The sequence below is a fragment of the Girardinichthys multiradiatus genome, chromosome 21 (assembly GCF_021462225.1).
Source record: "Girardinichthys multiradiatus isolate DD_20200921_A chromosome 21, DD_fGirMul_XY1, whole genome shotgun sequence".
NCBI classification, from domain to species: domain Eukaryota; kingdom Metazoa; phylum Chordata; class Actinopteri; order Cyprinodontiformes; family Goodeidae; genus Girardinichthys; species Girardinichthys multiradiatus.
Window position 1 is genome coordinate 1214431 of NC_061813.1, and position 27544 is coordinate 1241974.

General features: G+C 39.6%; 1 protein-coding gene and 1 long non-coding RNA gene across 2 annotated transcripts in view; one reads left to right on the plus strand and one right to left on the minus strand.

Annotated features, from left to right (window-relative positions):
- LOC124857776 (phospholipid phosphatase-related protein type 4) overlaps nt 1–13665 on the minus strand; it is a 60939-nt gene extending 47274 nt beyond the window's left edge. The window contains exons 1-2 of the mRNA XM_047349206.1: nt 13270–13665; nt 3187–3372 (exon numbers count right to left, since the gene is read on the minus strand). Coding sequence (XP_047205162.1) covers nt 3187–3372; nt 13270–13341 — 258 coding nt within the window. The 5' untranslated portion in view covers nt 13342–13665. The remainder of the gene's footprint in view (nt 1–3186; nt 3373–13269) is intronic.
- Nucleotides 4518–6694, plus strand: LOC124857777. Its single transcript, XR_007035680.1, has 4 exons — nt 4518–4752; nt 6190–6265; nt 6436–6490; nt 6620–6694. It is a non-coding gene; the product is annotated as an uncharacterized LOC124857777 (long non-coding RNA).
- Nucleotides 13666–27544: the final 13879 nt, after the last annotated feature.

Below are 27544 nucleotides of genomic sequence, written 5' to 3' on the forward strand. Positions count from 1 at the left end.
GCTTTATTATTAAGAGTGGCTTGGAACCAATTTCTACCAGTAAACCCGGAAGGATTATTAATTATTACTACTCCCAAGGATTATTAGTGTCATTTGATTTGTTTTTCTGTATCATTGTAAGGTTTTTCCTCATGTACAGCGCTTTGAGTGCCTTGTTGCTGAAAAGCGCTATATAAGTAATCTTGACTTGACTTGACTTGCAGCTCTAATTGCAGCAAAAGGTGGTTCAACAAAGTATTGACTCAGGGGGGCCGAGTACTTTTGCACAATGCCCTTTTCTGTAAATTGGTAAAAAAAAAGAAAGAAAGCATGTATAATTTTCGTTCCACCTTACAATTGTATACCACTTTGTGTTGGTCTTTCACATAAAATTCCAATGAAATAAATTTATGTTGGGGTTGTAATGTGACAATATGTGGAAACGTTCAAGGGGTATGAATACTTTTACAAGCCACTGTAAATGTGTCAATAATTAATTCAAAAACTCAGTGTTTTTCAATCACCAATAAATGGGAAATGAATCTGAGAATTCTCCCACAGAAGAGAATCCAACAAACTACAGAAATGTTCATAAAAAAGGACGCCACTAGATTTGCTGGTTTTTGGTCTTGTTTTGTTAAGCAGCAAATCTAGAAGGGAAACTCGGACATCACCCCTCCTTGAAACATTCTGCTGTTGTCATAGCAGGTATATTTTGGTGGTATATATTCCTAGGAATATATACCACCAAAAGGAGTTTATAATTATTTTTGGTGAGTTCAGGGTCTGCCATTGGCAGTGGCTTCAAACCCCTGGGTAGTGATTTATCCTATCCCTAAGGCAGAGGCTGGGCTCTCTAGGATGGAAACTTCTTCCAGATGTTTCTATCCAGTATCTTGTTCTTTTGGTCAGAATTCACATGTCATGACCAAATGTGAGAACAGAAAGTTGTGGAACTAGACAAGTTAGATTCAATTCCTTTCCTACTACACCTTAAAATATGGTCTGTGGTGGAGACAGTTGGTTTACCCAAGTGTTTCGTGCATCTGTACAAAATGTCATGATTCTGAAGTTCTAGTATTCACATCTGTGTTGAATTGAATACCAGATGCACCTATAGGCTGTATCACACACTATCCTGATTAAGAAAGGTTCTCTCTGAAGTACCACTTTGTTTCTTTTAGAATTGTTTTTAAGATTTAGTTTTTAGGTTTTAAATATTAGAATGGTCTAGCACCTCTTTACCTCAACAAGCTTTTACATCCAAACATCCCCAGTAGATCTCTAAGGACTCAGGACCAACAGGTCTTAGATGTTCCCTGGACTCGGCTCTTGACCAGGAGAGACAGAGCTTTTTCAGCTACAGCTCCTAGGTTCTAGAACAGTCTGTTTCTTTCTGTGACGTCTGCCAGAGCTTTAAATGATTTTAAATCTCTTTTACAAATTCATCTTTTTAAACCAGCTTTTAATTCCAGAGAGCACGAGCATTAGCCAGTCTGTGGTGTCTTTTATTGCTAATTTTATTGCTTATATTGTTAACCTTTTTATTGCTTATGGTTTTTTATAAAATTATTATTTTTAATTTCTATTTTATCTGTTATTCACCTGTGTGGCACTTTGGTTTGTGAAGTGCTTCATAAATATTAAAATGATGATGATGACTGTGGCTAATTGACAACTGCTTGAATGTTCCCATGACAATAAAGATGATCAATTTCAGCATATCATACTTTAAGATAAATGACATAATACAGAATTAACTTAACAAACTTAACACATATGATATACGACAAACAAAATATCAACAGACTTTGCATACTGTATTCCAGTTCCTATAGGTGCATTTTGGTCAATCTGGTGCGGTATGAGAGAGTACTCCTTAGTGTCACTTTTTAAAGTGCCAGGGTTGACGTAAAGTCTGAGCAGTGCAGTTCTGTTACCAACACGACATATTATCGAGGTTTAATTTTATATCGGAAGACATTATTGTCCACGGTGGTGATTTTTAAGCAGACTGACATGACCACAAGGGGGTATATTTGGACATATGCAACGTGGAGTCGCAATCCCTGTTTAAGCTAGCTTTCATTAAGGCTGTTAACACAACTCTGCTTGAAATGGAAGCAGCTTTTTCTGATCTACACCTCATGAAATGACAGAGTATAGTAATTGTACACGACTTTTAAAAATATTTATCTGGACAATGATCCTGTTGTTCTTCTATTAAACCATGAATTAATGACTACCTCAGCAGCAGATGAGCTGGAGCCGTCCTCCATCCCTCCAGGACCTGCCGCTCAGTAAAAATTCCTCCACTATAGCCAAACCCATCTGTTCTCTGATTGGATTGTTAAATTTGTGATTGATATCATACTGGCTAATCAGCTGAGAGAAAGAAAGTTCCTGTCAAAATTAGTACTTGCAAGTTGAAACTCACATGCATGTTAGGGAACTTGAGCACAGAGTTTTACAAGTAGTTTTTGGCTTTGCATCCGTAAACAGACTTTTACAAATAAAATGTACAACTTGTGTAATTATTTTTTTACAAGTACAAATCTGTTTTACACACACACATTCTTACCTACACATGCACAAAGCTGAAATTCCCAGCGGTTTTTTTATTTTTATTTTTTAACAAAACTTTATTCACAACTACGCAGTCTGATTTCAAAGCACAACATATTTATGAATGGAATTTGTGACCATAGATTTTGACTGATTTTCACTTGAAGTCACACAAGGAAGCAGCGTGTATTAGTTATTTCCTTTAGGTACTTCCAGAGGTGGGCCTCCAATTAACTTCGATGACGTAAATTAATTAGAAGCTTACTAAGCCATGACATCATCATCACCATTTCCCAAATTGACATAGTAATCTCAGCATATGGAAACTTCTCACTGAAGAAATTAATGAAAAATCTCTATAGAAAATCTCTCATTATTCTGGCATTTAGTAAATTAACTGATTTAAACAGGAAATGTTTGGTTGGATTTATTGTCAGTGAAAAACCAGTTATGATTCTTATACAGTTTATGTAAACATATGGTTATAACTGTACCTTAGAAAGTCAAAAAATCTGAACAAATAATTTTTTATACTGATGACTTCCCATGAGATCCATTGTACCTTTTAATTAAGCATGCTGCTAACAACAGAAATTCCAAAACAGGATTTTATATGTTTACTGCAAAGTCAATATTTCTTACCGTGATGGCTGGTCCGGCAAAGGCCAGGCTAAGCAGCATCAGCAAGGGGACGACCTCGTGGTTAGGATCAATGTAGGGCAGGCTCAGGCTGCGGTCATGGCAGTTATATCCAGACTTAACTGGCTTGAACACATCTGTCCACTCCAGGAAGTAGAGACTGACCACAGACGACACAAGAATTGGCAGCTATAGAGATGACAGAGCCAGAGAAAATTACAATACTTCAAAGTCATAAAAGCAGAAGCTTTAGCAGGTTTCCAGTCGATAAATATTTTTTATGGCACTAAGTGTTGTAATAGCCTTTTGGCTCAGTGAGCATGAGGCACGGAAGATTGTGTATGTGACCTATAAAAAAGTAATGGTGGAAAGTGTTGCATGGAATTAATTGCTACTTTGAACTCTTCCCCCTCATCTTATTTTAAATGTGATCACTGAACTTTAATTAAAATGTATCTGACATATTTGGGGTTTAAAAACAACAGAGGACACATGGTAAAGTGGCTGGTCTGAAATGCGGGATTAAATCTCGTCTTAATGTCAGTTCTGTAGAGGCCACTGAAAGGCCAGACCTGTACAGGGCTCAGCTGGTTACAGTATACAAACTTAAGCTTCAGAAACACTGAGGGGCTTGCTGGGGCAATATCACAGCTGACCTAGCACAGCATTAGTATACAGCAAGCTGATGGCATTTCCCAGGATATTAAGTTCTGTAAGGACTGTTGAAAGAACTGACCCTTGAATCAGAGAGGATAGAGACCACACAAATGGTCAAAACAAATCAAAAAAGATAATTTCATAATAGCTATGGTTACTTCCAATGGTTAATCTCTAATACCTAGGTATTAAAAATCTAATTTCACTGGGTTAAAACAAATAACCCAGATAAATAGTGCTTGATGCTGTACTTTGAATATTTTCAGCTTAATTGAATCATGGTATTATTTCACAAGAGTCCGATAATATGATGACATTGCTCATAAATACAGTCATGCAAATTATAAGTAGGTTTGATACAGTTTAGTATATTCCTTAAATAATAATGATTTACTGATTGGATTTTTATGATTAAAAGATTTTGAATGTTCTATTGGTAGCACAGCAGTGAAAAGTGTTATATTGCTCTCACACTTTTGTGCATAAGCATTTTGATTCAATGGCATTAGAAGACTAGATTAGAAGGATAATAATGCTCTTGCATCACCTAGTGCCACTTTAACGCTGTAGACAGAGCCAGATCTTTGCATAGGCCACAAAGGCGGTTACCAAGGGCACCAACTGCTGAAGGGTTCTTTGCTGCAACAACTTAAAAAAAAAACAATAAATCTAAAAAATAGAATTATATAAATAATAGCAACAAAGTGCAGCCCTGGCTCCTGCCCTTTTCTAATGCTCTGTATTGAAAATAAAAATTCAAAAAATATGAACAACATATTAGGCGACAATAGGCGTTCTTAGGCTAACTGCATTAGTCATTCTAAAGGACCTCCCACTGTTGTTATTCAAATGTCCTGAGAAGGAAAACTGAACCTGCCTACCGATGCGCAACAATCAGCTGATCCAATGGAAGTAGGTCTAAATACTGTTGTTGTTCCAAGCTGAAGTTAGCATATGATGTGTAGGTCCTGGCAGATATGTTTCAATGTTTGTGCTTTCCACCTAAAACATCTGTGGTCTGATGTTAGAACATGAAATATATTTTTACTCCTTATCAGGCCCATTATTGTTATTTATAGTTTGCATCGTCTTGTTGCCCCGAAGGATAAAAGCGTAATTATTTCAACAATTCATTCATGTGGACTTGGTTTAGTTTTTCTGCCAGTCGGTTTCCTTTATTTGCTTCTTTTTACATCTGAGCCTTGGAACACTGTCTCCCTGCTTTACATGAATAGAAAGGATCAGACATTCAAGATGAAGCTTTTCACCTTGTCTTATCTGGTATCTTAAATACGTTTCATAAAATCATTTGATTATCACGTTCTTAGCCTAACAGAATAGGATAAGAAAGCTTTGATTGAAATTCAGTGGATGTAAAAGTTGTAAACTCCTTCATTTTAAGAATCCATAATTTGAACTAATTAGTTACGTTAAACCCACCCAGTAGTCTCTCTACTGCAGCTGCATGTTCTGCTTGTTCTGATCAGCAACAGATACATTTTATCTACATCTGTCCTGGAAAATTAGGTAATATTTGCCATATCTGTCCACATAGGGAGGCTCTGAAAGTACATTTTTACTGTCCCAATAAAACAATAAAACTTTCACGTTTTTCTAAACTTCCATAGAGACAGAAAACAATGTGAACTGTAACTTCCACACAGATTCTAATTTTTCAAATACAGTTTTGGCATATATTAGAACTGCTTAAATTACTCCATTTTAGAAAACCAGCAGTATCTTTAAAAACCAATTGAAGCGTCCAGCGATCAGGTTGTCAAGGTCTCCGTCCTTAACCGCTGCCTCCTCCTGGCAGCCATCCATCAGGGTTCCCCCTGCAACTGGTGGGCCCACTGGGGAATGGCCTCGCATCTCCAGCCAGGTCCTGCGAGGAGTAACCTAGCCACCAGGCGTGTGCCGATGAGCCCCAACCACAGGCCTGGCTCAAGGGTGTAGCGCCAGCTCTGTCGTACTGGGCAATGTCACGTGCCTTGTTATACTGGATCTTATTAAGGCTTTGAACTTCTCATCCAGGGCGGAACTATTCCAGATGCCCCCTGGATGCTTCCCTCGGGGGCTGTTCCAGGCACGTTCAACCCGGAGTAGGCCAAGGGGATGGCCTACTCCAAGTTTTTACTATAAAAACTAAATAAAAACTAAAATAGGAATGATGATCATTAGGATTCAGTCAGGGACAACTACCCACCCCCAGCAGTCATTGCGTGAGATGCGGGATACACTGGACAGGTCCCAAAAAGACCAAGTCCTTCTGAGCACTGGAAAGTGAATGACTGCACGTGCCCAGCACAAATAGAGGTCGTGTTTCTAAAGTGACCATTCTCTATGCAGCAGTAAACATCGGCACTACAAGCTTGAAGAGACACTAGGAAGCAGGCTATGCTGGGATCAGTGCAGAGAACAAGAGGTATCCTCTTACTGTCCTGAACTACCGGTATTTTACAAGGCTATGAACAGCAAGAATAACTGGCTGTGGTGTTAATGTTAACAATAAAGAGCAGCTCTTTTGTCTGTTGAGCTATATGTAGCTGATCTCAGTAAAGATCCAACCTGTCTGTTTCTCACACTTCATGTCAGCTTCCTGCACGTCAGCTGTCAGGGGAGCTGCTGTTAGCTATCTGTCATATAACAGGTTAGTAGCTTCACAGCTGTTTGATGTTACAGTGGTTGTCCTCCATGACCCTGACTAATGTCAAAAAATGACTTAAATATGTAATAATTGCAGTATGTGTTAATGTTTTCCCTCTCTCTGTCTTGTCAGTCACAGAAGATAATCCTGAACAGAAAGTGACAGCGGATTTCAGTTTGACTGAAGATTAAACTAAATTCAAACATTTAAAATAACCTACTGCTTCATTCTTATTTTTTTGTAAAGTTCATAATTTATTGCTCTTGAATGTCTCCACTTCTTGTTTCTGTCAGGTTAGGAGGAATATGATTTAGACAGTTTATTTACTTATTAAGTTTAAATCCCTGATCAGATCAAGGCCATTTCGCATTAAATATGATTAAATAGGGGCGCCGCCTTTAAAGGGGCCCCATGGGAAGAAATCTTACTGGCACCTGCACATGAGTGTAGTGCACATGACATACATAAATTATATAGTATTTCCTATATTGTCATACCATTTGTAATAGCATCATAATCATTATTTCAGCTGGCCTCTCATCATTTTGTTTTGCTTGGAGGTGTTTCTGGTGATTTCACCAAAAATAACAAAGTGAAATGTGATTTTACTACCAACACTCAACTAGTCACTGTCTCCCTCTTGTAACCCCACATGCAGGTCTAATTTATCTCCAAAACTGTAGACTGACACGTGATGGCATTAGATATGTGGTGAAAAAACTACATATATGAGGCTATGTGGTTGTTGCTATTTAAACTTACGAGTCCCGGAAAATGTAAACATTTCTCTGATTGGATTGAGAGCATCCAATCAGTCTGCACACACTAGAAATGTTCTCTGTGCTAATTATTTCCATCCTTAATTATGAAGGTGTACTACATTATATCTTGTAAAATGGTTTTATATATATGGATATATATATATATATATATCCATATATATAAAACCATTTTACAAGATATAATGTAGTACACCTTCATAATATATATATAAATCTGAAAATAATATATATATATATATATATATATATATATATATTACAAACTAGAGGTATATGTGTGTATTAGTGTAATACAAAATAAAACTTTAAGTCCATTCCATCTTAAAATGTTTATGTAAAATGAAATGATTTTTCTTACAGGTGCAAGAGGCCTTAAGTTCCTCTATGACTTGGATTTTAGCCGACTAAAACACGACTAATACTAACTTAAAAAGTGTTGTTAAGATGACGACTGGTAATGACGTTCCACTGCCCCACATCTACCATCTAACAACTTCACTCCTCAACTCCAGACTTCTTTTTCTCATCTTAATTGCTTCTTCTTCTCCAACATGTAAAAACTGTCATTGTCACAACAGAATTGTCCTCTAAGCAACCCCCAATCTCTTTATTTTTTTTCCTCTTAGTTTGAATGATATTGAAGATATTTCACAAGCCTGACATTTTGTTTGCTGAGCAAACAAACAACAAAGTTGGGACTTCGAGTAAAATGTACATAAAAACTGAAAACAATGATTTGCAAAGCCTGTTCAATCTATATGCAATTGAATACTGTATTCAAATACAGGATATTTCATTAGATATTTAATTTCCGTAGTAGACACCAATACGGAATCAACTCACCTAGTGAGCAGTCCCCAACCGGTTGCACGCACCTGGGGCCGAGATGCCCCACCGACACAAACGCACCCTTTTATCGCCACTGCAACAACAACCCAGAGAGAAACACCAACCAGCTGAGCTCCACCATCACCACTCAGCTGATCCAAATACATATCCAAAAAGAGAAAGCTTGTGCTCGCGCCAGCCAGGTACCTGCACCCGGGCCAACCAATCCCCCTAGGCCGAGCACAACCCCCCAGCGCAGGCACCCGACAGCGACCGCAGCCCGGCAGCAGGGTGGGGGCTAGAGCCGCAAGAGGAAGCATCAGAGTAAGGTCACACCACAGCGCGGCAAAGACCGGGCATCCCACCAACCCGACAACACAAACCCAGAGGTGCCTCAGCATAACCGACAGCGCACACACCTGCATGGCATACTCCTGCCGCACAGAGCCTTAAAAAGACAGTTCTGTAGGTTACAGTTCATATAAGTTATTTGTTCCACATCATAATTGGCAGATGTTGGCTGTATATGTTGGGACAGGCAATAAATAAAGGAAAATGACTGCAGTGTAGGTTAATGTATGTGCAACAAAAAATAATCTTCAACTGAAAATAACAAACAATTTAGCTTTTTATATTAAGGTGCCCCCTGGTAAACATGACTGGATTTTGTCTGGATTAAATTATTAGCTAAAGTTTTAGACACAGCTGAGATCAGTAAGTTTAGTCTCCTCTTGTATTTAGTCAAATTCCTGACAAACTACTGGTCCTCTTCATTAATGAGTCCATGATGCTAATTAGATTAAACTAGGCCAGTATAACAAGCTGTTTATTACATTGCAGAAGAAAATGTGCTGACATGAACCAAGGCATAATGAAAAATAAAAAATAGAAACAAATCTGAAACATGGCATGGCACTTAAACAGTTTGGCATTGCTGCATATTTCACTGTTTTATTATTTTTTAACGAGCCTCCACATCATGGGGTAAAAATAGGTGCACCATCAGGTTCTGCCATAGTAAACACTCTCCAATGGCACAGATGGTGTAGGTACACAAACACACACACACACACACTTTTGACAGGTCTGCCAGTCAGTGAGCATATCTTTAGCCATCATCTTTCAGTTGCTCTGCAACTATGCAATCAAACTACTTTTTTAAGTATATTTTTATGAAAAAGCTACCATTGGTCACAGATCTGGGTCTGCAGGTTCACTGAATGTTTCACTTTTAAATAAAGAGTGCATTGTTTGTGGATTAGGTTCATTATTTATTCTTGTGTTTAGTCAACTTTCTGGATTGTTTGTATATTTTCTTATAGATCTGGTTTCTCCACATTTACGTTCTTTTTCTGTTCGGTTTTCTGTTATGATCACGGGTTTGTACTGCTAAGTTCCTTGATCGTTGTTCTTGTGTTCCTACCTGCCAGCCTGAGATCTGTTTTGTAAGTTTCAGTCTTTTTCATTATTAAAGTCCTTTCAACTCACCATGCATCTCCCATCCTCGTGCTTGTGCTTCGGTTCTGCAAAACCTGCACTTCCCATGACACATTTTATTTTTTTTGTTTATTAATAAACCAGTTTAACTTGAACTCTGCCTCCGTAGTTGTTGCTCGCATTAGAGTCACCTGCTTTGCCATTTTGACAGAACAATCTGACCAATCAGACTCTGCAGCACAATTACGTATGGAACTCACTCAACATGGCAATTTGCTTGGGCAGCATGATCATCTCCTCCAGTCACTCAACCTACAACAAACGACCACAGTACAAGCTGTGGCCGAGATCTCCCATCATCTTCACTCTCTCAGTTCCAGATTACCTGTCCTGTTCCCGCAGCAGCAGCTCCCACCTGCTGTGGGATTGCTCCCCCTACTTTAAGGTGGGCAGAAACCCTGGTGGACAAAACCACAATCCATTTCTTTTAGTTTGACAAATTCCTTGATCAATTTAAATTAACATTCTCCCTAAGACGGAGGAAATAACAAAGAAGCTGCGGAATTTCAAACAAAACCACAGGTTCGTCGCTGAAATGACCATAGAGTTTCATACTCTGGCGGCGGAATCAGGCTGGAACTCGACAGCCCCTTAAGAGGCATTCAGAAACTCTCTTAGTGAGAGGCTATAAGATGAAATAGCCTGTCATGATGAATCAGAGACACTGGATGAACTAATCAATCCTGGCCATTCACATAGATAACCGTTTAGGGAAAGAAATTCTGAAAAAAGAGAGCTAAAGCCATTCACCCTCAGAACAGTAGGCTCAACACCTGTTGTTCTCCCTGTCAGATCAAACCCATGCAAACAGGCAGAGCTAGCTTCACACCAGGGGAAAGACAAAAGTGTCTGACATCTGGGCGATGTCTTTATTGTGGTGAACTCGGCCACTTCCGTTTGTATTGCCTGGTGTGGCCAAAAGACCCAGCCGTCGGTGGTTCAAGAGGTACTGGCGGGCGCTGTTCACCACCCCAATTATCCTTGTTTCCAGCTCCACTCCACCATCTGTGTAAATCATGAACAACACCCCGTATTAGCATTAGTTGGTTCCGACTCTGAACAGAACTTGATCAATTCAGAGTTGGTTCACAAATTGTCTGCCCTAGATGGTAGAACCCTGGAAACTGTTCATCAACAGACTCAACCTCTATGCTCACTTCAGGAACCCATCATGAACTTATTTCATTTTTTATTTTTCCCAGGAAAGAGGCTCATGTCATTTTGAGACACCGGTGGCTCAAGACCCACAACCCACATATACATTGGGCCGAATCACACATAGAAGCCTGGAGCCCTCCTTGCCATGGTTCCTGTCCCAGTTCTACTGTTTCTCCTAGCCACACCAACTGAGACAGCCCTGAGCAGTACCCCCTGACTATCATGATCTTCAGAAGGTTTTCAGTGAGGACTTAGCCCTATCACTTCATCCTCTCATTCTAGTGCCATGCTTTCAACAGGTAAGCAATGCACACAAACCAAGCCATCCACAGGATGTCAAAGAAAACATGATTCAAGAGACCAGGACATCTTCTTCCATTGCTACATGGTCCAGGTCTGATGCTCACTTACCCCAGTGTTGGCTTGTTAACAAATGGAATAGTTGTTAGCATCAGCCCCCTGACTGATCTCCGACTATGTAGTCTCATGTATATATAGACAATTGTGAAACACTGAGTCTTGACATATTTCTATTAGAATTAGCATTACATTCTTGAGCGGTTTGAGTAAAAATTCCAATAGCTTGTCTGTTGGATCAGACCAAATGGAGCATCCTTCGCTCTCTCTACATGTATCAGTGAGCATTAACCACCCATGACCCTGTCGATAGTTCACCCTGGTTCTTACTCAGACCACTTTTGACAGATACTAATCTCTGCAGGCTGGGAAACACCTCACATGAGGGGCAGTTCTGGAAATTCACCAACCCAGCCATCGAGCCATCTCAACTTAGCCCTTTAGACAAAGCTGCTCAGATCCTAAAACTGCATAGTTTCCTTTCTCTAACACATCAGCTTTAAGAGCAAAATGTTTACATACTCCCTAATATATCCCACCTGATTAGAGACAATCAGTATCTTTCACGTCACTTGTCAGTGGTCATAATGTAATGTCTCATGTGTGTATACATTTCTCCTTTCACTCTGCCCTGACCCTGATGTTCAAAAACTGCAAGTCTTAGAAGACCATAAGAATGTAAAAGAACAATAAAACTTTGAACCCACACTCTGGTTCTATTAGTTCAACAGTGGCTGGTGAAAACAAATGACCTCTTTCAGCAGAAAGTTTATTAAGCAAGGTTCAGATGTGATTAGCATCCACTGATTTTTCTACACGTCGATCATAGAACCTGACAGTCACAATGGAAGGAAAGAGTTATGGGGCAGGCCTGAAACACGTGCATGAGTACAATTAACACCCAGATCTGACCTACTTTTAATGTGTGCTGCTTTGTGAAATAATAAGAGTAGGAATCACTCAACGTTTACCCACTGTTGTGGTTAAAAAATCAGAAGGTTGACATTTATGGCTCAGTTACATTAAACGGACAGTAAAAAAAAAATGCAAAGACAAACCAAAAAAGACCGAATCTCCTCAACAAAGTCCCTGCTGGGAAAGGCTCCTGTGGAAATGCTGCTGTCATCACATTGCATCCATCACACAGTATTAGAAGCACATCTATAATACATGATGCCAGTTTGACTGGAGAGCCACAGGCCAGCAGTGAACTGGAGCATGAAAGAGTGTGCGGCAGGGGGATAAGTGACAATTACCACTAGATGCATGTAAGCTGTAATCTTTGAAGTCAGTCCTTGGGAATTCTTTTCCACTCTTACATTGGTAATCAAAATGAAATCCCAGAGCTGCATCGTATAAAACCCCCTTACCTACATGAATGGCTGTGTTGTATTTATGGTTTGTTAGCCCTGAGTGCAATGACCTTCTTACCCTCTTTAAGACTTTATTGAGGATTCTGCAAAAATCCTTACTGAATATAGTCAGTTTTATGGCCAACATGCAATGCTCTGGATTCCAGATGTGTGTTTCAGTGAAAGATGTTTCTCATCTGACCTACTTTCACTCATGCTTTGTACTGAAGCAGATATAGATATGTCTGCTGTTTTTAGCTGCACCCTTGCTTTTAAAATGTCATTTTTCTTGTATTTTTTATCTTGGCTCATTAACTTTTTATCTCTAGAAAATACGTTTGTCATAAGAGGTGCACAAATTACAAGGAAATTGCTTATGTTGCAATGTGGTTTAGGTGTGCTTCCTGTCTAAAACACTGATACCAATTATTATTATTATTATTATTATTATTATTGATTTCTAACTTGCATTAAATTGAAAGTATGATATTAGCTCTGCCTGTTAAAATATTCGGTATAATGAAGACAGGTAGCTTTAATGTCCAAATCACGATCAATATTGTGGTTTATCACATATTTTGTTTTGAAGTAACGTCCAATCTGAAAGCTAGAGCCTGCAAGAAGCTTTTAATTACCTCGGAATAGAATATTAAAGTTCAAATGATTCCTTCATTTTATTCCTATTAGTTGGCATCTTTTTTCAGTTGATATTGGAGCGCAACTAATGGATCTTTGATGCCAGTTACACAACCACGTCCTCTCTGTCTCTGCGTTAGTGGGCCGCTGCTCCGTGGAAAAGAGGACTCACCTCTACAAAATAGAAGCAGGGCAACAAGCTCACGCTGTCTTTGGTCAGGACCCCCTTCTCTCTCACAGACATGATGAGGCCAAACGGATCCGAAATGTGAAGGGAAAGAGAGGCGTCCTGCCAGGATCAAGAGCGCGTCATGCCTCCTGTGATCCAGAATGCTCAATCCAGCAGCGGTTCGGACTCCAACCCAGCCGCTTGGTATACGCTTGGACCAGAACCTTATCTGTGCTGATGGGAAGCTCGCAGTCTGGTTCCGAACATGACGCGTTGTGAGCTGTCAGATGGAGAACGGAGTCGCGCCGACTTATGGAAGGAAGGTGAGAGAAGAGAGGAGGCGCAGGCGCACTGAAGGGGAGCGATGACGCTCAGACTGACTCGTAGCTGAGATCTTAATGTAAAAACGTAAGTTGAACGTCTCCCTGTTAACAGCGACGCAATAATATTTAGTTAGAGCTAGACACGGTTTTTAGCTTCCCTTCACTGGCTCCCTGTTAAATCCTGAATACAATTTCAAATTCTCCTTCTCACATATAAAGCCCTTATATGGGGTGCCGAATGCAAAAATTCAGCAAACAAAAAATTCACTGGCACATTTCTGTTATTTAGCGCGCTTTCTTTACATTTAGGGAATTTTTCTCGCATTTATTGGGAATTTCTCAATATAAATATAAATCTTAAATCTAAATCTTAAATCTAAATGTTTCATCTAAATCTCGAATTTAACTCTTCAGAAGATATGCTAATTAACCACGCCCCGGAATGAATGCCCCGAATAACAGAAGGCTAATGCTAGCGCTGGTGCATATGCGCCACACAGATGGAAACAGCGCTAAACATAAACTAGGCCCTATTCAATTAGTGATATTTGTTTAAACTCCAAAAGCACAACTGTTTACTCTTTCATTTATGCATTTTGATAATAATCAAACAGGCTCTGATTGCATTTTTTTTCTCTGTTGTAGAACAAAGCTGACAGCAATGTGTACAAAGCACAGTCAGAACCTGTAATATAATAAAGTATTATTATGGAATAACATTTGTTTAATAAAAGCAGCTCATCCAGCCCCGTAATGTTTCTGCAGTCAACAGATGAAGACTGAAGCTCATGTTTTGTTCGCAGATGTGTGGAGAACTTTCAGAGAGCTTCCCTGAAGTTCATCCCTTACTTTATGATTGTAAGAAGCAGGGTTGCTGCTACGTTTGATATTTAAACTGGGTTTCTGTGGCAGGACCGTACATCACGGGAGGATGCGTTGGTGCTTTGCTTTTACTTTCTTTTCTCCATTTTCATCAAGTGACACTTTACAACAAAGACAGCTAGATGGGTGTGAATCTGGTGTTTGCAGTATGAAAGAAATTACTTCAAGAAAGCAGGGAACTGCTATAATAAATAGCAGCCTAACTACAGGTAGTGGAAGTTTTATTTTATTGTGTTCAGTGTTGGTATGGAGGACTGAAAGATGCAATCTAGGCCTCTTCTTTTTCGCCAAGATGTCAGAAATTCAGTTTATACCACAAGTTATTTCCACATAATTCACTTAGGTTCATTTTTGATCATGCTATACATACAGTAAACTGCATTTATGCCTCTGTATCTACAGTGAACATTGAATATATTCAGTCTCTTGGTTTTGTTTTCATTGCTGTAATAACAATCATGGTCTACATAAATTGGCTTTTTTTTTTACAAAGAAATATAAAAACATTGTCAATATTATATTAAATTTGTACAGGGTGTTACCAATTAAATAAAAACGTATAATGAAAAAGTGCTTGCGTGCTCAGTGGACATTTGAGTTGACCTTGACATTGAAGAGGTTTAGAAGAAAAGGCCAATTTATAACAACCATGATTGATTTATTACAGCAATAAAACCATAATTCCTCCAAGGGTGCGAATTCTTTTTTAATAGAAATAGATGTAAATTTTTTTTCCTTTATTAACCAAGTTTGTAATCTCAAAAAAAAAGACTTACACAGAAAATTGTTCTGTCAGATGATTCTTGACAAAGTCATATGGCCAGTTAGGGATACTGATGATGAGGAGGATTGTGATGCTGACTCCATGTGCCACAACACAGGTTTTCTCAGAACATTCATTGAAACAGGTGTTGAGTGTTCATATTGAATAATGCATCATTTATAAATGAATCTACACTATGAAGTTCATATTGAAATAAAAACTGATTTATTTTTCCCTTTTCATTCTGTCTCCGTTTAGTTTCATCAGATACTCTGGTTCAGCTGCTGAGATTCTGGGCTGGTTGGGAGGTGCTTCCTTCAGAACTCCAGGTGAAGATTTCATCAACGTGCTTGGAGACACTGAGGCTCCCAGCTTGTATAAAAACTATGACGACTTTAAGGAAGCACTTACTTCTGCCATACACAGTTCACACTTTGGATTTGTTGAAGTATTCAGTGGCAGATGCATTTGATATGTCCAGGAGGGCATACTAATTTGAAGTACAGTTGTATAATCCTGTTTCATTTTTTTCAAACACATTTCATATGGAGGCATATATCAGTTGGACATAGTTGTTTATTAAAAAGCTCTACTTAACAAAACAGCTTAGTTGTTCTTGAGGTGTCATTTAATGACAGTTTTAACAGACTTAAAACACATTCTCTTATTTTCAATAAAAAACAAGTGTACTTTCAGGTGTATCTTTTTCCCCTCAACATTCTAAACAAAAACTGTAGTTTGGATATTAATCCGTTATGATTCTTTACCAAACATGCACCATTTCCAAGTATGTGTTGATTGCTGCAGCTAAAGAAGTTCCTGGAACAGGCAAAATGGCAACTTCTTCGTCTGAAAGCTGACGGGGCAGCAGAGTATTTGGGAGTCCCGTTCCAGTCAATTCCAGTCTTCGTGAACCTACATTAAAAAAAAGCATAGTCATGTTTAAGTTTATTAAACATCAGTGTTTAAGCTAAAAATCAACATTTTAACTTGAAAATGCTTCCAGTGTTGAGACAGGTGACAAATGATTCAAAGACTGGATCTTTAACCTCAGCAGGATATACCATTGTGCCTTGCTCTATATCTAGTCCAGAGGTTTAATGGTGACTGATTCCTTTCAGTTCTAAGACCATGGGAGTTCCAACCATCTTTAAAAGAGTCGAGATTTTGCTGGATTTGTGGAAGAAAGCTGCGGTGTAGAGCATAAAGGTGGACTTCACCATCTGGGTCAAGTGTTCCTTGATCTTCCAAAGAAATGAAAACCTGATAGAAGTCTAAGGCATGCTTGTAGACACCTCTCCACATCCTCTCTATTCTGTGATAAAGGTGACACTGACAGGTTTCATTCATGTTTTGCATATCTTAAAGATTTTAAAACTTGTCCAATAGGAATACCGCTGATTATGAACACTTCTGCCTGTGATATGAGAGTTCCTTCCTGTTCCTGATCATAAATTCAGCTACCTTTACATTTTTCCTTCCTTTATCAGACCATACTCTACATGGTAGTTTATACTGTTGAATGGCTGACATAAAACTCAGTAGGACAGTTCTAGCAGCAAGTCAGGTAGACTATTAATCTGCTGGATCCATTAACCTCACCATGGACAACAAATCTCCACCTGTGTTTTAACACAATGTAAATATATTATAAAACAGGTCTAGAGAGATTCACATAAACATGAGCTATTAGCTGTCAATGTAGTTAAGACCATATGATATGCATAGTATTTTTTTTCCATTTTAAAAAGCTGGTACTTTACTTACAGATCTTTGCAATGTGTTGGTATCGGCAACGTGGTTGAAGCCTGAGGAGGACATCCCAGGAAGCAAAGCACCAATGAATCCTGTGCTTAGGCTGCTATTTATTATAGCAGTTCCCTGCTTTCTTGAAGTAATTTCTTTCATTCTGCAAACACCAGATTCACACCCATCTAGCTGTCTTTGTTGTAAAGTGTCACTTGATGAAAATGGAGAAAAGAAAGTAAAAGCAAAGCACCAACGCATCCTCCCGTGATGTACGGTCCTGCCACAGAAACCCAGTTTAAATATCAAACGTAGCAGCAACCCTGCTTCTTACAATCATAAAGTAAGGGATGAACTTCAGGGAAGCTCTCTGAAAGTTCTCCACACATCTGCAAACAAAACATGAGCTTCAGTAGATTTAGATTTAACATTTAGATTCAGATTTAAGATTTAGATTTAAGATATATATTTAGATTTAGATTTAGGATTTAAATTTGAGATATGTATTTAGATTTAGATATAATATTTAAGATATGTATTTGGATTTAAAATTTAGATATAGATTTAAGATTTATATTTAGTATTTCCCAATAAATGCGAGTTTTTACATTCGGCACCCCATACCCTTAACCTTTTACAGATGATTCACATTGTGACTAACTCTATGTGCTCTCTTTTATACTCTAACCGTGAAAACTGGCTCAGAGTTTGTTTTTTCTAGATGAAACGACTAAAGGAGCTACATCCATTAACATTTACTTTTCCTTCCCATAGAAAGGACTCCTGGATCAGTGCTTCTTTGTTCTCTTTGTGTCTCTGCTCTGTTCTCTCAAACCTCCGGTCGGTCGTGGCAGATGGCCGCTCACACTGAGCCTGGTTCTGGTTCTGCTGGAGGTTTCTTCCTGTTAAAAGGGAGTTTTTCCTCTCCACTGTCGCTACATGCATGCTCAGTATGAGGGATTGCTGCAAAGTCAACGCCAGTGACTGTCCACTGTCTCTACATGCTCATCCAGGAGGAGTGAATGCTGCAAGTCACTGACTGGATGCAATCTGCTGGGTTTCCTTAGATAGAAAAACTTTTTATCCAATTTGAATAATAAATCTGCCTACACTCTTTGATAGTTAGGATTAATTGGAGTGCATGTGCCTGACTTGAAATCTATATGATTTGATGGAATTGACTTAGCCCATTTTAAAGTTACCCACCTTTCACACAATGCAGCAGGAAACAACACTCTCCAATTATTTTTAACTCTGCCTTCCTCCCTCCGTGTTGAATGGAGTAAGGGAGAGTCAGGTTTAGCCTAAACCTGGCTCAGTTATGGTTGAGGTGCAAACACACCCTCCATTTCTGCTACCTGTATGACCCTTGCTCTTTTCCAATGGTTATAATCAGTCTGACAGAGAGAGGTATCCCAATCCTGGTTGTTTTTAGTATAACAATGACCATCAGTGGGCTCTACATGGACACACTTTATCAGTTTATTATTTTACTTAGTACTCCTACACATAGCCCATTCTAAAATGTCCAAACTCTAACACTCAGTAGTTTATTCTAACCTCCCCAACAACCCGCACCATTCAAACCCTTTGTGAAGAGCCTTGAAACGACATTTGTTGTGAATTGGCGCTATATAAATAAAACTGAAATTAATTTTTAAATGCCTTCCATGTCTTCAAGTCATTAAAAAGGAAGAACAATCAATCCAGTGCAGGATCTAAATTTAAGTAACTTGCTACTACGTCCTATTTCTCCACCACGCATTAGAACACAGACTTCAACTCCTTTAGCATTCTGATCTCCGCCAATTCAACCCTATTGGAGGTTTTTATTGCATAAACTGTCATGTAACAGATAAGAGCAGGACCTGAATGCAGGGAGGAGGCAGGAAGATGAAAATAAAGTTTTAAGTTTTACTTTAAAAAAATGAAATTCAAAACTAAGGGCACATTCACACTGCTGGTCTGGTCCAGGAATAGGTCCAGGGATCGGGAAAGTAAGAGAATTCACAGGTTTGCTAGGTTTATTCGAACAGAGATTTTTTTTAGACTGGACAAAAACAGTCATGCCATTGCAATAGATTGGTTTGTGGTCTGTATTGCACTGATTGAGAATTAAAAAAGCACAAAGAAGAAAGTCTGTCTTATCTAGGATGTGGTTGCTACTTTAGTTTTCAACGTAGCACCTTTTCACTACTCCACACAGCCCCACGAGACATTTGCCTCTGAGGAGCTGGCCTGTCACAGGGTTGTCCGTTTGTAGCTGCCTCAAATGTGACCGATCTGACAGTAACACTGGGGGCAGGGAACGGAGGTCCAAACTGCCTATAACTGCATGTTCTGGCAGAATATCAATGGGTGTGTCACTCACATTTGGCAAAGGATTCCTGGACAGAGCATCAGGAACGGCGTTATGCATTCCTGGCTTGTGGACTATTGAAAAGTCAAAGTCTTGTAGTCTCAGAGACCACCTAGCAAGCCGGCCAAAGGGGTTCGGATGGGACATAAGCCACCTAAGGCTGTTGTGGTCTGTGAAAACAGTCATGTGAAGGCCTTCAACATATGCTCTGAAGTGTTCTAAGGCCCAAATGACAGCCAAACATTCCTTCTCAGGGGTTGAGTACGGTTTTTCTTAGATATGTTTTTTCGGCACTAGTGGCCTTTATTTAGTATTTATTTGACAGTAGGTAGACAGGAAAGGGGTAGAGAGAAGGGGAGACATTCAGTAAATGTTGCTGGGTCCGGGACGCGAACCCAGGACAGCTGCTTTGAGGACTATAGCCTCTGCATATGGTCGCGTGCTTCACCCCTACACCATCAGCACCACGCCCCGAGTACGGTTTTTCAACCTTGTGTAGAGAACAACTTGCATATGAGACCACAATCTCTCGGTTCTCCTCATCTTTTTGCATCAAAGCGGCACCCAATCCAAGGTCACATGCATCAACATGAACATAGAAGGGTTGTCCAAAGTCTGGAAATCTGAGAACAGGTGCTGAGGTGATCCGTTCTTTCAAAACATTCATGGCTTGATGACACTTGTCATCCCAGTGAAAGGCTGTGTCTTTTTGCATGAGTTTGTGAAGTGGGTCGGCATGACTTGCATAATCATAAACAAACCGCCGATAATAGCCAGTGAGTCCAAGAAACTGTCTGACCTGTTTCACTGTGGATGGCGACTGAAAATCAACAACAGCTTTAATTTTATCTGGGTCAGGTTTTATCCCAGCAGGTGTGATGTGATAGCCCAGAAACGTGAACTCATTCAGACAAAACTGACACTTTTTCAGTTTCACAGTGAGGCCAGCCACTTCTAACCTGCTCAGGACCTCCTCCAAATCTTCCAAATGCTGTTCAAATGTAGGAGAGGCCACCACAATGCCATCAAGGTACACAGCATAAGTTTTATAAATCAGACCGGCCAGTGCATTACATAAGCCGAATGGCAGCACACGGAACTGGAAAAGTCCACAGTGAGACACAAAAGCTGTCTTTTGTCGGGATTCTTCTGAAACAGAGACTTGCCAATATCCTCGAGCCAGATCTATAGTAGAGATATACTTCCCTCTTGCCAAAAAGTCGAGGGATTCGTCAATTCGTGGTAGTGGATGGGAGTGTTTTTGTGTCACTTGGTGACACAAAAAACAGACCTCTATAGTCCACACAGAACCTTGGATCAGAACCAGGTCTGTTTACAATCACCACTGGAGCAGCCCACGGACTAGTGGATGGTTCAATTATGTTGTCTTCCAGCATTTGTTGAACTTGTTCCTCAATTAAGCGCTTTTTAGTTGGTGATGTACGATAGGGAGGTAGGTTTATGGGTTTCGCAGTCCCGGTGTCAATGACATGTTCCGCCATTGTGGTGTGTCCAAGACGACCATCAAAAATAGAGCTGTGTTGGGAAAGGAGATCATACAGAGTTGATCGCTGTGTGTCTTTATGGCCAGCCTCAGCCACCTTTGACTCTATGGTGTCTGACAAAATGTCCAGAGACATAACGGTCTGTTAAACCAGAAACTGTTCCAGAGTGTGGACCTCATACTCATCCATTACAGGACAGGCACTGTCATCAATAAAAACTGACCTTGTCGGTATATGGATAGTTACAGAGGCTCTCATCATAAAATCCATCCCTAAGATGAAAGGAGAAGACAGGTTTTGGATGATTGCGAAACGCTGATAGAAGCGCTTATTCATAAAGCCAATAGTCAGCCAAGTCACACCAAGGAAGGCAAGGAGCATTGTCAGCTAGATTCACTGGAGGCCCCTGCCACTGATGTGTTTTTTGTGGACAAACTCCATTTACTTAACCGTTAGCTGTAATCCTGCACTTGTGAAAGTAAATCTGTTGGGCTTTTTCTTGGCACTCAGACAACAATTCTGAGCCCTTCTCTGCCAGACAGGACACAGTTAAAAAAAATAAAAATTAGGAACAACAGTTGCTATTAGTGATGGGTCAGATGACACAGAAAGCTCGGCACATGCGCCGAGCCAACAAGAAAAAACCCCGTGTCGGTGTGCGTAGTACCTTAAGGAAAACCATGTGACCAATACAGCTCCTGTGTTGTTTGGTTGTGAACATGGTGTTGTGACTATGAATCTGAATATATTATTTAATATTTAATATTAATACTATAATATTTTATCAAATAATATTTGGGTCTGTTAAGGGTTGTCCTGTGAATACCAGCCCAGTAAGGCGATGGTATTAGGACAAAATAGAAAGGTGTGAGACGAGCTCTGACATTATTGAACAGCATAAACTCTGCACATATATGGAATGAATTCACACAATTTCTTAAAATACAAGAATTTATTAACAAAAATGAGTCAACTCAAAGTCAAACATATTTCAATTAACAAACTCTTTACTTTGCTAAAACAATCAAACTAACTACCAAGCAGAATTAAAGAATAATGAAGACTAATGGGCTATGTACATTATAAACAAGTTGATTAAAGATGATTGAAATTATGACCAAAAGAGTGATGCAACATTACCATGCAATGTTTATGTTTGAGAACCAAGGATTATCTTGAAGAATCTGGAAGTGAAGTTAAGTTAGTCTTGGAACTAACTTAAGCAATAATCAGCAAACGTTTAGACAACCACTCACAATGCAAGATCAGATAAAATATTATTTTAATAAAATAATGTTTTAAAGAATGATCTGCTGAATAAAACCAACCTTCTGGACGACCATTTCTCAACGGGGTCTCATTAGCTGCCTTTATTTATTAAAATAATATTCATAGAAATATTATTAAGGAAATAGTAAAATATTCAAGGAAATATTTTGGAAAAAAACCAAATCTTTCTGGAAAAATGGGCTTACGTATGCAAGCACATGTTCTTAGCTGTTAGCAGTGAAAGCTAACAAAAGAAGCTGATAGCTTAGCACCAGAATCAAACACATACCTTTAAAATACCAGGGTTAATAAAAAGGGTTAAAATGCATAAGCACGGACGGCGCGTTATGATCAACCTTCTGTTTAAAATCACCCTTTAAATAAAGTTTGTCTTAACTTTAAAAACACACAAACACAGAACACAACCTGAGCACATGTGCTGCAGATAGTCTGCTAGCACCAAGATAGCGGAGTTCAACACAAACAAAACCAAACTTTATAAAATGAAAACGTTTAGATTATTTCATTCTAAATACTTCTGTCTCTCTGCCCAAATCCTTAACCTCTCATGAACCGTGCTGAGAGAAAGTTGTCCGTGCAACAACGAAGTTTGAAGAAACTGTGAACAAAAGGTTAGCTACAGCTAACCTCCAGAGCAGTGGCTGGGTGGCTCGCTCTGTCCGCTGACCAAACTGCACGTTAACTGCCGTAACCACGGTGATGCGGTGCCGTTGTCCTCCTTTCAGACCGTGAAACTGCTGCACTCGGCATTGTAGAGATAAGGTCTCTGCTGGAAACTCTCTATAACACAGTTTGATCTGTAGACCTCAGAGAGAAAAGTCAAGCCACGCTTGTACCTTAATTATCCCCTTCTATGAATGAATACCGGATTCTTCCAACACTAATTCATTCATACTTAACTTAGTGCATATGATCGCGTGATCTTATGACACCCTGGGATCCAGTTTGAAGAGTTTATGTCTGTTTGCCTGCAAAGAGACATTAACACGTGTCCCTCCTGTCCCGGTCGTCACCGGCGTGGAAGAGACAGGATGTAGCAAGAGCGGTGCTTTTATTTGGACATTGACGTCACAGGAAGTCCGCAGTTTCCCCGTTTCCTGGCTTTGCCAGAAGTAGGTTATTGCAATTTATTTTGAAAGTTCCAGAAAAGTCTGTACTGGCCTTTTTACGTTGTAGCCATGGCTGTGGTACCAACAGCGGCAAATTGTATTTATAAGACAGAAAATGTATCGACACGTTTGTTGGTTTTGTTGGATGGAGATAGTTTGTGTTCTTTGCTTTGCGTTGGTTTTTTGGCTCGTATTTGAATACCGGCATGGATCAACCAAGAAAGAGAAAGTCTTCTCCCGTGTGGGATCATTTTGATCTTATCACGGAGAATAAGGTAAAGGATTATTCCGTTCTCATTTCCACTTTTGATCATTTTTCTTTCAGATTATTCCAATTCCTTTCTATAGGATATTTGAATTAGTTTACATGGATCAACTTTTATTTCAATTGTAGGTGAAATGCAGTATTTACTCCCAGGTGCTGACTTACTGTAACCGGAGCACTTCCACAATGCTGAGGCATCATCGTGCCCCGGCATGAGAGGGAAGAACCGGTTAACACTCCCGTGATGAACCCTGGTGTTTCCATAAAGCAGTACTTGTAGTGAATATGATCATTACAGACTGTCAACCGCTGAGCCTTGTGGAAGATGAGGGGTTCCGAGAGCTGCTTCAACTCCTTGAGCCCTCATATGTTCAAGCAGAAAGGTACGTGAAACAAACTGATGAATGGGTGTTATACATGTTAACAAAGTATATGCACGTTATGTGCTTTCATTCTTTGTTCTTCTCCATTTGTGTTATTAATTTTAGGCTATCAAGACCATGATTAGCCAAAGGTATGAGAAGAAGGAGGAGAAAAAGGAGCACGTGAAAAAAGCACTGCAAAGCGCAGTTGCAGTTAACCTAACAGCTGACATGTGGACATCCATCAACATGGAGGCTTACCTGGCTGTGACCATGTCACTATGTCAACACTGAGAACCATACATTGTGTACATCAAAGTTGGATTGGAACACTTCCCTAAGCAGCATACAGCTGAAAATCTGGGCCAAGGAACAAAAACATTAATGGAGGAGCGGGCCATTTTAGAGAAAGTGACATGTCTGGTCACAGATGCAGCTGCAAACATGATTGCATGTGTCAGAAAGCTCCAAATCAGGCACACAATTTGCATAGCGCATTCATTAAAATTTAACAGTTTGAAAATCATGTGACCAAATTGAGACATTCACTGATATCAGAAATAAAACAAGGCAGATCGCAACATACTTTAGAACCAGTACTACAGCCAAAGAAAAGCTGGCACAAGTCCAGCTACAGATGGGAGGACCAGTGAAGAAATTAATGAATGAGGTGTCAACTAGATGGAACAGCACATATTTAATGCTGGAGCGCATGGCAGAACAGAAGGAGTCAGTGTTGGTATCCCTGGCCTCTTTAAAAAGCGACATACCTACCTCAGCTAACTACAGATGAGTACAAAATCATAGAGGACACACTCCGTGTGCTTGCTCCATTTAACCTAGCGACAGTGGAGCTGTCTGAGGAAAAATGAGTGTCTGGATTAAAAGTAATCCCAATGCTTAAAATGTTGCATCACTCACTGCAACGCAATGCATTACATGTAACCACGGAAACCGCAATTAATCTTGCGGAAAACCTTAAAAGAAGACTGCTTGAAACACTGTGCACCTGGAAACATTAATTGTAATGACAATACCAACACTGCTGGACCCTCGGTTCAAGACGATGGGATTCTTAGGTGCTTCAAAAGCCAATGATGCAGTGAAAAGACCAAAATCAGAGTGCGCGGCAGAAATGAGAAACACTGTACTGACACAAATGGAAGAGGCCCAAACTGGACCTTCAACTCAACCATTTACTCCCAGTTCAGGTTTGTCATGATTGTTAATTATGTTTATTTGGATTTTAATGTTCTTGCAAATCACTCCATGTAATAACAATAAATTAGTAACACAGATGCATTTTTTTTTTTTCAGATGACAACCTGTGGCAGCAGCTGGACATGGAAGTCGAAGAAAGCAAGGCCAATTCAAATGTCACCACCAATGCCATTATGGAGGTACAAAGATACATCTCCGAGGTGAACACACCAAGATCACAGGATCCACTACAATACTGGGAAATGCAAAGACTACATTACCCTACGTTATACAAACTTGCAATAAAATTTCTATGTACGCCGTCATCATCAGTGCCCTGTGAAAGGGTGTTCTCAAAAGCCGGAGAAATGGTTTGTAAATGGCGCAATCGCCTCGGCCCAAAGCTGTTACAGCAGCTGATGTTTCTAAATAAAAACGTGAATGGAACATGGTCAGTCTGTTTCCAGTCTTTATTGAATTTGCCAGCAATGACTTTTTAAATCCAGCAGATGTCACTGCAATTGATACAGCAACACAGTGACAGTTTGGAAAATGTGCCATACACCCTATGAGGCCTCATCTGCCCTTCACTAGTTGCTATGTGTTCAGACAACCAATTCACAATGCAAAGAAGAAGGGGAAATAAAATATTTTATTAAAATAATATTTCAAAAATAATTAGCTGAATTAGAAATCAATAACCTTTTGGACAGTTTATTCTATCTATTTCATCACAAGGAGTAATGGACTAATAAAAGGGCGGTTATGTTGTTCAATGAGCTAACCCCTCGCTCCTACTTCCCTTTTCTGAGAGGATTGTTCAATCCAGCTCTCCATCCAACAGGTCCGGACTTCCCTAAACCTGAAAGTTTTTACTAAGCAGGTTTATTGCAACTGCTGGAATCAGATAGTCACATTGGAAGCACAGCCCTTTCAGGTGTTGGGATTATGATTATTGATTAATTAATATTTATCAAGAATTATAATTAAAAATCATAATTTGAGAAAATTAATTTCTTAACTAAAAATCCTCATTTATGAATTGAAATCAGAGATGTCCTCTGTTGTTGTAATTGTAGCCTAAAGCCCTTGATAATTACAATTATTAAATTCTCAGTAATAATCGATAACTATTACTAGATGTCACTGTTTAATTACACGTTTCCGCCGAAACAAGGGGAACTTTAACCTTAATTTGACTGACAAATCACTCTTGCACAAAATAAACACAAACGCCTTCTCTTTATCTACATGAATATTTATTAAATCAACAGCCCTGATCTGATACACCTGGCTAGTCCGATTCAATAATCTTCACCTAATCAAACATGCAAAGTTCTACACAAAAAGGCTAAAATATCTAACTAAACAAGATAAAACAGCATTGAGTGTGTATGAGATCAAACCAGCAGTTATGGCAAAATTACAAGAGTGTATGGTGTTGAACGAAGCTTTGGGAGCGCCCCTCCCCCACCAAGTGTTGCTCAGCGGGACACAGGCTGTCATAAAACTTTCCCCAAGCAAAGTTGTAAACCCAGAGGACAAAGGGTAATAAAACTTTTGGCGGCAAGCTAGTAAAGCAGTTGAAGACAAAGAAAATGGTTGATTTTCACCATAAGGTTATTATAGCAGTCCAGTTTCACAGCGCACCTGCGCTCAGGTATTCGCACAGTAAAAACACAACTTGTGAGACTCAGCGACCTCCGAAATTCAACAACAATCAGTTTCAATAAAATGTTGCATGCACATACAATTCAGAACACATTAGACTATAAGTGGTGATTCTGCATCGCACTAAAACCTCCTCTACCCTGCCCCAGCTATTCTTAATAAAGAAATACAAATAAAAGGATGGATTTTACTTGTTGAAGTCTCCTCTGAGCAGAGGGAGCAAGCGAGAAAGGGGTTGAAGAGTTCCACGCGTCCGTGGATACTCAGCAAAGCAGTTCGTTTTTCGTCCTTGTGGCCTCCTTGGCAGAAAGGTTGAAAATATGACGGACCGTCACTAGTCGACTGGAACAAAAAAAAACAAGGGGGAAAAGTTGCGTCTCCTTGAAAACTCTGTGTTTTTTTTTGGTTACGTGTTAAACCCATGTTTTCGATTGGTAAAGTTGAAAACTTACAAGCCTTCTTATTCCTGTAAGCTTAATTCATTTAGTTTTCTCGTTGGCCAACGAAGGAGAATGAATGAAAGTCCACGTGGGATTTCTTCTCCAGAGTGATGCTCCAGTTGCGAGGTAACCACATCTCGGTCCCAAGCTGAAAGAACCTCCTTAAAGGGCTCACTTTGTTAAATATCCCATTGTGATGTCAGAACTGGAACGGCCCCGTCATATCAGCCACGGTGCCTGCTGGGATTTGAAGTAGTGGACTATACTGGGGTACAAAATGGCCGATGATGCCAGAAGGCCGGGTGGTGTCCAGCAACTTACAAATGGTCCAATATTAAGCAAAACATGGTCCAACACAGGGCA